We start from the raw sequence: 12,666 nt of genomic DNA, 5'->3' as shown, positions 1-12,666 counted from the left end.
CATTTAGAACCAAATCAAAATGTTCTCTGCCGACTCCACCATTAGGATTCACACTAATACACCACCATCACCCACTGTGAGCTGAGTAATAAACATAAAGTAGAATGACAATGTTAAAGGGACATTATGTAATTTCTACCCCCATCTAGTGGTGCAAATTTATTTTGCAAGGTCGAATGAATTTGCTCTCTAGCGCCTCGCGTTTTCAAATGTGCGTTACAACTTCTTGAACTACGGCAAGCGGTATGTGTCAAGATTCAAGACACAGGGTGAGCAGCAACACGCGCAGCCGTGTTACGACGACCCCGCCCACTTCGAGGAGGCACGAACTGTAATGGAAACACAACCAAACCAAGCCGCGGCGAGCCGTGTAGAGCGCCATTTAATAACATGTCTTCAAACTCCAGCTCATCAAGTTTTGTTTCGGGGGATGAGGTACGTTATGTCATACAAACTTCAAACTGCATTGAATCATTAGTGTGAGCATGTATGAGTAATTACTCCTCGAGCAAGATAGTGAATTATGTTCTCATGTTTATATTGTTTTTTTATTGGTAACATTACTGTCACAGTATAGCGACCGTAGTAGGCTAGTATTTCAAACAAACTTCAAACTGCATTGAATCATTAGTTTGAGCATGTTTATATTGTTTTTTTATTGGTAACATTACTGTCGCAGCATAGCGAACGTAGTAGGCTAGTGCTTGCTCTACAACGCATGAACTATGTGCTACAACTAATTAGTAAGGAAACATTCTTTATTTTCGATGTCTGTGCATTGTCAGAGATCATCATCAGGCGATTCAACGCCGCTAGGGAGAGGAAGAGGGAGAGGACAGAGAGGCAGTGGATCGGTGGGAGCTAGGCGAGGAGGACGACGAGGAGGACGACGTGGAAGAGGAGGAGAACGAGAGTCTCAAACACCACGGCAAAGACGCCCGGCAGCGACAAGAGAAGATGCTGATAGGGTTGAAGGTTTTCAAAGGCAGAGAAGAGAAGTCACTGAGGTTTGTACAATTTATATGGCTAATAATAATAATATATATATATTCATATTATATATAATAATATATACATATATATATATATATATTTATATTATTATATATATATATATATAATAAAAATGCCAATGATTCCTAACATTATACTTCCTATAACGCCCGAGGCATTAGCGACCAATCGCGCTTTTTTCTAGACCAAAATCTTACTTCTTTTCGTTTCACCTTTCATTTCTAGAGGCTTCTGCAGGAGATGAGCCTGGAAGATCACAGACGCCTCGCATTGGGAATGCTGGAGAGGCAGCCGGGTCTGATCTTTGATCTGTTGGTGGAGCGTCAGCAAAGACATGGTGCTCCTATATCTGCGGAGGTACCCGGGGTACCTTGGTGTACCTGTGGCAACTGCAGAGACATGCCAACGGACAGAGAGCGGAAATGCTGTGGCCAAGACCCTGTCCACTGTGTGAGCCTCCTGCCCCATTTCACGCAGTACTGCCTGGATGAGGGTTACCTGCGAATCCATAGGCAGTACCGGGAAGACCTCACTGCCTTTGGAAATTTAAGGGAGCCCGGCGATGACAACAGAGAATATAGGCATGCAGCTTATAGACATTTTATTTTCTGGCAGCATGGCGCATTGGGACAGGGGAACCGGAGAGTGATTCCCAGCTGCTGTGTGTGCAAAATTAGGGATAAATTTCCTGACCCTCAGGCACAATACACAGGCTACATTCCAGGGATCTAATATTTGCCCAAGTAGTTTTGTAAATAGTTGTAGTGAACAGTTATATTTATATCTATTTATATATTTTGTATTCTTTTGAGTTCTGTTTGTTGCAAATAATAAAATATTTGTTATTTGAATATGCTGTATTTGTTCTATAATAGGGATTGAGAAAAATGGCTAACCCCAAATAGCAATTTGATGAACAATATGATTGAAATGAATGTTTTCTTTTCTTTTAAAACAATATTCATTTATTCATATTTACAAACATTTTGATATACCAGCAACACAAAATAACAGATCAATCTTCCTCCAAGTTGGTGGCAGCATCGAGGGCTGATCCTGTAAAAGACATGGGGTGCCATTAGTCACGTGCACACAATGGATTATCATTAACATGCATATGCACACAATTCAGTATCAGAGGCAATGGCCTGTGCTGAAATAACGGCATGTAAATGTTTGTCACTTACCTAGACCTCGGCTGACATGTGTGCGTACCAACTCTGACATCGGTGGTGGCGGTATTGGGGGGACAACACCAAGCTGCCTTGGGTCATCCGGGCGCAGGGTCCTCTTTCGTGGCATCCCAACCCCGCTTGCGACTCTTCCTTTCACAATCCGCGCTTGCAACTCAGGGATGTAGTCGTAAGATTTCTCCAACTTCAAGGCGTAGAGGCTATATCGTCTGGCATTCTTATTGTACTTCTTCCTAAGACTAAATAAAAAAGGCAAGTATTATATGTAATGACAAATAAACTTGCATAATTGTTAGACAATATGAATGCAATTATGGGAATACAACAGAAATTTAGAAGCGTTTGACATACACTTGTTGGCCCTCAGCCGTCCTGTAAGTTGGCCGTTTGTGGTGGAAATTGTAGTCCAGGGCTGCGAGCAAAACTCTTGATTCATACCCTTGGGGAGTGAAGGCTTGGCGCTTGCTAGCATACATCAGAATGTGATTCTGAAATGACTCGAGGTGGGCTGTTGATCTGGATGATAAAAAATAAAATTAGAGCAAGAAACACAAACCTACACATTTGTTATGACTGACATTTCTGCTTAATGTCATGTACCCACACTTTACCTGAAGTGCAGATACTTGTGGACATCCTTCTGCCAGCGCTTGTTGAGGACAATGTTCACTAGCGCTTTGTGGCTCTGGGAATCCCTCTCAATCCACTGCTTTCCTTGTGTGTCTTCAAGGTGATCATGTTGGCAGCTTCCAGTCCCCCAGGTGTGATTGTTGCACACATGATGTAGAACCCCAATCCAAAGTGCCTAAGGAAAGTAAACCAAATAAACACAAAATAAAAATGATCATGTCACAGGTATTTAAAATCATGGAACTTAAATAAATTATTATTAATTAAATATATATATATATATATATATATACACATTTATCTTGCTTACCAGAAAATGCTGAAATGTATCTGCTGTCTTGCAGCACCACCAGAAATGGTTGACTACATCCCTCAACCAGTGAACGAGAATAGACTGGCCTTTCAACTTTCCTGCCTTGAGGGGATAAACAAAAAACAAACAATGCAAGTTATTCCATGCATGTATTTTTGCATTGAGACCTAACATAATGCAATGATTCAAGTGACATGCAGGGTAGTGTTATGATTGAAATTGTAAGTATTCAAACTTACAGCAGCTATTTTTTTGGACAGATTTTTAGCACCATGCCATATGTCCAGGCTGTGGTGAATCCTGAGCTCTTTGTATCTGCCTTTGTCTGGGTCTGTGAAGTAAGGAATCATTTTATTTCCAGATGTCTCAATCATCATTTCAATATTTGTGTACAAACATTTAACTGTTGACCACTTACTCAAAAGGGCTCCAATCTGGATATGGGCATCTGTGCAGATCTCCACTACCTTTATCTCTTTGGTTAGTTTTTCTACAGTCTGGATAAAACCTTCCTTTTCCATGATATTGGAGTTCCAGTTTGTCTGCCGCTTGTCTATAGTGGCCACATAGACAATGTCTTTGCTATTGAGCTCCATGGTGGTGTAGCTGCAGTATTGTGCAGAATGCCCTGGTGAGTCATTTCTGCCATCACCTAGAAAAATAAGGCAATTTCAAAATACAACACATGTATGGCAGATGCTTGCTAAATCGGTTTCATTATGTAACACAATACAAATGTATGTAAAACAAGGTAAAGTATAAAAACACACACCCAAGAGCACAACATCTTTCCCTTGAAGTCGGTCGATGGCCTCAGACCTCTTCTCTTCCCAGTACTCTTTAATAGAGTCAACGCAGTACGTGTCCTGGATTGTGTAGTGGGTGGTTGGGTTAACCATTCGGATGTTCATGAATTTCAGAAGGAGAGCTACTTTAGTGTAGTTGCTTCCAGACAGCAAGATGTTGGTTGAAAGTAAAAAGTCACCGGCCTGCATGCCAAACTTCAACACAGGCTGGGAGTTCCACCGCCATAAGCAATGTCCATTGGGGCAGATCTAATGGTGAAAAAGAGTAGCCTTATAAATTCACAATGCATATCCAATACTGTCTGTTACCATTCATTGTGATTTGAAGTTACTGTCAAGGCTTACCCATTCAACGCTCATTGCAGTGCCCCTGATGGCGATGACTGTTGGAAAGGGAGCAATGCTGTCACACACCAAACCGTTCCTCAAGACACCAGTGCATGTGTCCACGGGCAGAGTTAAAAATGTGACCAGCTGCCTCAAGCTGTTCTCATAGATGAGTGCTGCTTTGACGCCAACAACATCATCCTCACTAAGGACCTTCTGAGGGCCTGGCAAAATTGGCTGCTCAAAAGTTAAGGGCTCATCGGAAAGGATTTCAGGGGCAGGCAGGTCGTGCACAGTCTCATTGAGCCCGATAGTTGGCAGACTGTCTATTACCTGCGCTCCCTTCAGTGCACCACCCATTCTGGAAAGGCATAACATCAGGGATCATACACAGTTCAACCAAATAATTTCAATAACTGTTCGGCATATAGCAACGAACCAAACGCCTGTGTCAACAAGAATAGAAACATTTCAAAGTAGTCCTGAACATTGTTTATATGTAAAAACATGGAAACAAAGTAAAGAGAATACTAAAGAGAAATAGATTTCAACTCACCGCAAAGAAATTGGTGGAAGATATTCCTCGTCAGAGCTGTCGTCCGGGTCATTGTGGAATGTGGGCTCATCTTCTGCCCAATCAATCCTTTCGGGTACAACATACTCAGTACATAGAAATGTCATGAATGAAGCCTACACAATTCAATAGAAATCAATAACAGAATAGAAGCCCACTTACACACTGTTCATGTGGTCATTGAAGGCATTTTCATCCAGCTCCTCTTCCCCAATGCTCATGTCATGCAGGCTAGAAGGAGAATAAATAATATTTAAAAACATGTATCAGATGAAAATAGACAATAAAACACACAAAATAGATTTTTTAAATTTTTTTAAATGAAGGTTTATGGGTTACCTCTTCTCAAGAGTTTCAATTTCCGGTGCATCTGCTATTGCGCTTAGATGTTCATCTCTGAAAACAATAAACATAACACACTATGAGTTACAGGTAGATACAGGTTATATATGAAACTCGTACTCAAACAAACAATGACAAAATTATTATCCATGTGATTACTTGCCTATCTGTCCCACTGGAAATACTGGAGAATATCAAAGCAGCTGGCACTTCAGACCGGTTTGGCTTCATGGGGGTTGAGGTGTTCTGAATCCCAAGAGATCTCTCATAACTGGACAAATTAGATGGACAAATCATATCAGGTTTATTGACCAAGCATTCTTACAGACAAGGAACTTGACTCCAGCAGTTATGGACTCTCCAACATGAAGACAAATAACATATAAATACAGATACTATAAATACAGATGACAGATAACATATCAGATAACATAAGTTATTATACACACACAGCAGTGTGAAGTTGCTATCTGGAAAGAGTTCTTTTAAATAAACTCCAGGTAAACTTTATAATACCTCGTTTTGTGAGTTAAGAGCCTATGTGTACTACGGCAGAAGTACACATACACACAAATATCTTATCTATTTATGGTCAGACTATGTGCATACAATGTGTAATTAACACAAGTGTAGTGCAATATGGGCAATAACTCAACCATAGTGCTATAACTTATTTTATTTAACACTTTACTTTGTATATCTTGTACAGCCTATATTCTTTTTTTACAATTTGTTTTAGATTATTCTATAATAATTATATATTATATTAATTATTCTATATCATACTGTATTAGATTTAGAGAGATCCTATGTGTGTGTTTGGAGCTACTGGGGACTTGAATTTCCCTGAGGGAGTCATCCCAAGGGATAAATAAAGTTGAGTCATGGGGCAAATAAACATGAAATATTTACGTTTTTATTTTAAAAAATAAATATGGACTTCGTCTGTAGTGTGATAATTAGCTTACTACTTTGATGTTTATAATAACCTAAACGCTTGAGAATTAAGCAAGTTATGTCTTGAATGTTTGAATGTTTCACCATAAACACAATGTTTTCGGCGAGAGAGCTGCCTGTGCTAAGATGGCGGCCATCTGCGGACGTTCCACTCCATTGACCAGCAACGCGGACGAGACATCTAGCCATTCTATACATATCTATGGCGTTGACCATTGCTAAAAATGCTTCTGATGGGGTATTTGGCTGGATGTCATGGTGGAAATTACGCTAGGTCATCGCTTTAGCAGGACCGGGTTGAAGTGATGTATACACATTATTTTGCTAGGAGTTAGCTCCATGGCATGCATAAGACCATCATTTACCACCGTCTAGTTTTCCAAAGAAAAGTACTGATGCAATGAGAAAAGCTTGTCATTTAGACAGTGAAATTTACTTACCTGTCGAGAAGAAAGCAGGCAACCTCAGCGTCCCTTTGAAAATCTTTCTCCTTCATTAGCTCTTTCCATCTGGTAAAAGCGACCCCAATGTTTACCCTCTTTTTCTGGATTTGCTGGTCACGTTGACTTTTCAATTCTCTTTTTCTCTTTTTTTGCGACGAGGATCCCTTCTCCTGTGGCGCGGCATAACTGTGGTCTTCCATAGTAGAGAATGTCGAATGGCTAGACTGAATCTGTTTATACCTGCGCGCAAACGTGACTTCAAATGACGTAATTTCCGCCTGCAGACCTCGCGTTGGGGAAAACGCGATTCGAAGTGCTTTATGTCCCTCTCGGCACTTTGTCGTTTTTCATAGACCGGAAGAATATGGCGGCCTACATAGAGCTTACCCGCTCTATGTAGATACAGACAAGTTATTCTTCACTCAAGAGGATAATTGTGATTTTTGACAGAGATCAATTTACACCAATGAGGACTAATTTATGAATGAATATGTTGAATTTAGCTAATAAATGACTCAATTTATTACATAGTGTCCCTTTAACAAAAACTGAAAATGTATAAACTTCATAAATGTAGAATTACAGCCGAGCTTTGATATTGGATTGAGTTAGACTGCACATCTGTACCTGTATTGAGTTGGACTGAACAATATCCTTTTTTCTTACCTTATGGCCTGCACACTGCTCGTAAAGCTCTGGAGGGCACGCCTGATAAAGACTGCATCGATGTCCTTCTTCTGCAGCTGCTGGTACAGGATGTCAACATGAGGCATGCTCAGATGAAACAGCTTCAGAAAAAACACAAAGTCTTCATCCTGCAGCATCCTCAGGAAGCCAGATGCTGTCAAATGAACCCGATGCTCTGATGGATTCAAAACATGAGTGCTAGCATGCTTTCCAGGAGCTCATTTTGCACCGTTTTAGACGTGCCCTTAAAAACAGGGGCAGTTTTTAGGTGCTCCTCAAACACCTCATCCAGTGATGCCACCAAGTCGACAAGGCCACGGAAAACACCAGGCTAGTTGGAGCCCTTGCTTTCGGCTTTGCCCTGCAGAGCTAGCCCGAACACGCCGCAGAACTCGACACAGTCGATGAGGCGGGCTAGGATATGCCGGTTCTTGCCGACCTCATTGTTGTGACGACAAACCCCAAAGCCTGTAGCTCTCATCCAGAGGTCCGTTTCACAAAGCAGGTTTAGTGAAAACTCTGAGTTTATTAACCCTGAAATGAGGGAAACTCTGAGTTTTCTGTTTCACAAAGAGAGGTAACTTAAGCTCTCGGTCAGTTACCGTAGTAACAGACTCTATGAACCTAACCTGGTCGGGACCAGGTTTTACTCAGTGAACCTGGAGTTTCTCTCTGTCTCCGCCCTCTTTCAGCCATTTGATTTCCTCATTCATTCAGTCAGCAGAGCGAGTTCTTCTACTTCTAGAAGTCCATCAGGCACAGCAGGAGGCGACTGTTTCCACCAACATGTCCTTTAGACAACGATCCCGTGGATGAAGGAGCGGCATTACTGCGCAGAGAATTAAATATTCATCAGGAGATGGTTATCATAGATGTTTTAGCATTTCCAGACAATTATCTTTATGAGTGGTACCATCAGAATTTTGTTGGGACAAAAGAAAAAAAGACATTAGAGACAAATAAATATTTGTATGAATAGGCTTAAAAAAGATATATATAGGCCTATTATATTTTATAAAGGCACTTGTGTGTTGGGGGTGGACTCCCTCCAGGGACTCCCTCAGCCACTGGCCCTCCAATATTCTGCTTAGGGCCAGCTCCTCTGCCTCCGTCAGAGGTGGCGGTGCTGGGCACCACCCGTTTTACGGGCATCTGCCTTCTTTCTGTTGGCTCAGTAGAAGTCTGTGTTAGTGTAAATAAGCTTAATTATTTAACAGAACATGATATAGATGAGAAGACATTTATGTGTGTGAAAACAGCATTATGTTGGGGATAAAATAACTGCACAGTCAAATAGCCACTTAATATTTACCTTACAGTGTAAAACATGATCAGAATGAGGTACCTCCATGCCGAGGTCTCACCTGTTAGAACAATGTTTTTAGATTTCATCTTAAGCTGCTGCCAAGTGCGCTTCTCCCCCTCGGGATTGCACCTAAATGAAATAAATGAATGGGCTACCATTCAAGCAGTTTCCCTGTAATATTATTGGGATTGCAAAGGACTACATTTAAACTTACACTTTTGCTGCTGCAGCGGTGTTGCACTTATTTCTAAAAACGTGTTGAAACTCGCCGTATGAGCGCATTAAGATTTCCAATTCGAGGTTGGTGAAAAACGTAGCCCCTCCTCTTCCCCGTTGCCATGGTGACTCGTTGAATCGGAGCTCCATTGATGCTGGCTTTTTAAAGTTGTGGCGCACACGCAAAACTCAAGGTGAACCTACTCAGAGCTGATTAAACTCACTCAAATCAGCGTTTCTATATCAGAGTAGATCAGCTCAGAGGTCAGGAATAGACTCAGAGTTGGTTGAACCTGCTTTGTGAAACGGACCCCAGATGTGTTGGCGATGTTCACCCGCCCAAACAGAGAAAAGTTGAGATAACTGTCCATATGGGTCTTAGATGACTCGTGTTTCTTGACCTTTTCCGACAAATGGTGCATTTCGGTGACTCCCGTAGTTGTCCAAGCTTTGGCGTCTGCCGTGCTGCCATCAGGGGGAAATAGTCTGCAGTGGTAGCAGAATAAAGCGTTGCCTGTTTCACAGCCGTAGTTTTACAAGTTTTCCGCTCATACCAGCTTAACGAAAGTCCTCGTTTATATGATTTCCCTCCCTTAGTAGAAATTTCTTTTATTGATACTTGGTGTGGGAGGTCCTGATTGTTTGGTTGCCAATTTATTGACATTGCTACGCCTACTGAAGGAGATTTCCTTCAATGAAACAATTGAGTTACTCCGTACACTCGCCTTCAAGAGGACTAGCGTGTGGCGACTATGCTAGCTATCTTCACGTTACGTATGACGAAAGCATGTTGGGGCGAGCCCATAGAGATTGTATTAAATCTGTATTGTAATTTGAAATTTATTTTTACATTCGAGCAGCGGCGTCAATTCAGCCAAAGCTAAGGTATGGCAAGGTCACTATAGTCACATGACTACAGTATCAATAAATCAATAAATATACAATAATCACCACAAAAGTCTGCTATGTAGCTTATCTGTGTGCAAATGCAGTCTCACTCACATAGCCGCTAACATAACAATGGACTCGTCTTCGTTTCCCTGTTAGCATTAGCATTAGCATTAGCATTAGCGGCGGAGGTGCTGAAGTGGACAGCCTCGTTAACAGCCTGAATCCCGCCTTCACTACCTGGTCCTCCTTCCTCTGTCGCTGGGGCAACATTGGACCCATCATTACCTGCCCTTTTTTTTGGTGACAAATAAATCTAAAGTTTTCTGCTTTCTTTTCATATTTTACATTAATTAGCAAACAACATCCCGCTAATAACATCAGCTTTGACCTCCAGGCTCTGTCATCTCGTGGGAGGGAGGGGAGGCTGGGAGATACCACATTTCAAAAGGGAAGATGATACTTAAATCAATTGATTGTGTTGTTCAGAATTTCATTTGTAGTTCATCTATATGTATTAAATAATAAGATAATCAATACAAATTGACTCAGAGTAATTCCATAAATTCATTTTAAAAAGAAAAACGAACATTTACATTTTCCCCTGGAGCCAAGGTGTGGCAGCTGCCATACCCAATTGACGCCCATGCATTAGAGTCAATGGGAGTAGTAGGGGCGATTTTCAACCTGACTGAAATCGCCCCAAAGGGGCGGTACCTCATGGAGCACGGCCTTATGCTGATTGGACAGTGACAAACAGAGCAGCTGAAACTGTCAAGAACTGTCACAACCGCCATAATTCTATGGGAAAATATGACAGAAAAAAAATCCTCTTTTTTTCCCTTTGGTGGTCCATCAGACCCTGGTATCAGATGGTATACTTTGACAGATTGAATACATAACTCACTGTTCATTTCATTAATAGACTTGTAGACATTAAAGGTATATATAAAATGGTCATGTTTTTGAAACTGTCATATTTCAAAATTGGCTTAATATTTGAAAAGGCTGAAATATTTGGTAATAGCTGAATGTCTTGTGACCCATTTATAGTTTGAACGGTGTCTCTAGCTGAAAGTATGCAGAAGTAGTTAGGTTGGAAAGAGGAAGAAGTTTTTGAAGAGTTGAAAGCAGTTTCCATTCATTTGAATGATGGGAAAATTTGTATAAAAGTTGAATATTTTAAAAATTGTAAAGGTTAGACACACCAAAAATGAAAGCTGAAATCTCCTGAACGAGCTGAACGTTTTTTGATGCCAAAAGTGTAGAAATTGGTGAAAGTATGCAGGAGTAGTTAAAGGACAAAAACGTACGGAAGAACTAAGAATAAAGAAAAATAATAAAGGGAAACAGAAATAAAACATATGAAGTGACCCGATGGCTGAATTGTTATGGAACATGCCAGATAAGTACAGACTCCAGATTTCTGTTGCCAGACAGCCAGATGATTCCTACATGTCATTATTCTCCTTACATTTCCTTTGTCTTTTCACTTCCTCTATTTAATAATAGGAAATATTATTAATACATTTACAGAAACTAACTCCATTTTTTTAAATCATTGTATTAACCACAACAGGACATCCTATAAGAAGAAATTGTGTAGCTCAGTGTGACCTTCCTTTCCAAATAAAGGGTAAATGAAATTAAATAGAAATATGAGATGTCAACAAAACCTGAGCTGATGCACAACTCCGAAACAGAAATAGTAAGGAAGAGATGGAAAACTGACAATTAAATAAAACAACAACAAAATCATTTATTGAATTTATTATATATTCTTACGTGAGCTCAAAGTAAAGAAGAAGCCTGATGAAGAATGAACCTTGTCCAGAGGTGGTATTGACCTCTCTGGGCTCAGAGGAATCTGGGATGGACCATCACACAGTGGAAATGTGTATGGTGGTCAGACCAGTCAGTATTGCCAATGATTTAATAAATGGATGCAGAGTCCTTAAACAAGACAATGTAAAACCTGCATTCTGCACAAATTACAAAGGCGTGGCTGAGGAAGAAGAGGGTACAGCACTGGACTGATCCAGGTGTAGGCTTGAACTGTTCCCAATAGAGTATGTTCAAGAACTTTTCAATGAAAAATGCGATGGTGACAACCCCTTCCTGTTGCACATCTTAAGATAAAATTGCTGGAAGAAAGGAAAAACCTGTAATGCTTCATCACTTGGTATCTTCAATGCCAAAACATCTTTTAAGTGTTGCTCAAAGAAATGTCAACATTAAATGATATCATTAAATCTACTGTACAAGCTTTTTTAGGGTCAGGCTTGAAATGCAAAAATTAATGTACATTAACATAGTAAATGAAGGTAAATATATTAAACATGAAATGCCATATATTCATACCCTGTGCACCAAAAGAAAAGTCAATATAAATGTAAAAATCTTTATTTCTTTTGCATTTTCCATTCCATACTATCCCAACCTTTTCTGATTTGGGGATTTTTTTGCATCACTTCCAACAATAGTTGAACATTCTTTGAGTTTCCTCTAAGTAAAGATAATGTGTTTAACAGATATTTGGCTGAAGTATTTTTTTTTTTTACTTATATCACAAGTGTCATGCCTTCTTTGAATTCATGACACTAAGAGAAAAATCTAGGTCTCATTATTTTCCAACTTAGATTACTCATAACACACAACACATGTTTGCTCTGTGTTTTGTAAATTGTAATGCATTTAATTATTACTAAATCAGACTGCAGATTTACACTAATAAAAAGCCCAATTCTTCTTGCCAGTATAGGTCCTTCGCATGCTGCCAGTCCTCGTTACAAGTTCAACTTCATAGCTGATGTGGTGGAGAAAATCGCCCCTGCTGTGGTACACATTGAGCTCTTCCTCAGGTAATAACTTTGTGTATCTCTGTGTCCTTGTTTGAGTCATATTGTAGGCACATATCTCTTAACACAGTCACTGTCGTTTTTGGGACAAGTTTCCCTTTTGGTGATAAAA

The 12,666-nt window shown here is 40.2% G+C and overlaps 1 protein-coding gene across 1 annotated transcript in view; it reads left to right on the top strand.

The window, feature by feature from the left end:
• Positions 1-12,666, top strand: part of htra3b (HtrA serine peptidase 3b) — a 31,671-nt gene that overhangs the window by 3,865 nt on the left and 15,140 nt on the right. Inside the window, exon 2 of the mRNA XM_075451192.1 lies at positions 12,458-12,557. Coding sequence (XP_075307307.1) covers positions 12,458-12,557 — 100 coding nt within the window. The remainder of the gene's footprint in view (positions 1-12,457; positions 12,558-12,666) is intronic.

Source organism: Odontesthes bonariensis, chromosome 19 (assembly GCF_027942865.1).
Source record: "Odontesthes bonariensis isolate fOdoBon6 chromosome 19, fOdoBon6.hap1, whole genome shotgun sequence".
In the NCBI taxonomy this organism is placed as follows: Eukaryota; Metazoa; Chordata; class Actinopteri; order Atheriniformes; family Atherinopsidae; genus Odontesthes; species Odontesthes bonariensis.
This window is presented reverse-complemented; position numbering and strand designations above follow the sequence as displayed.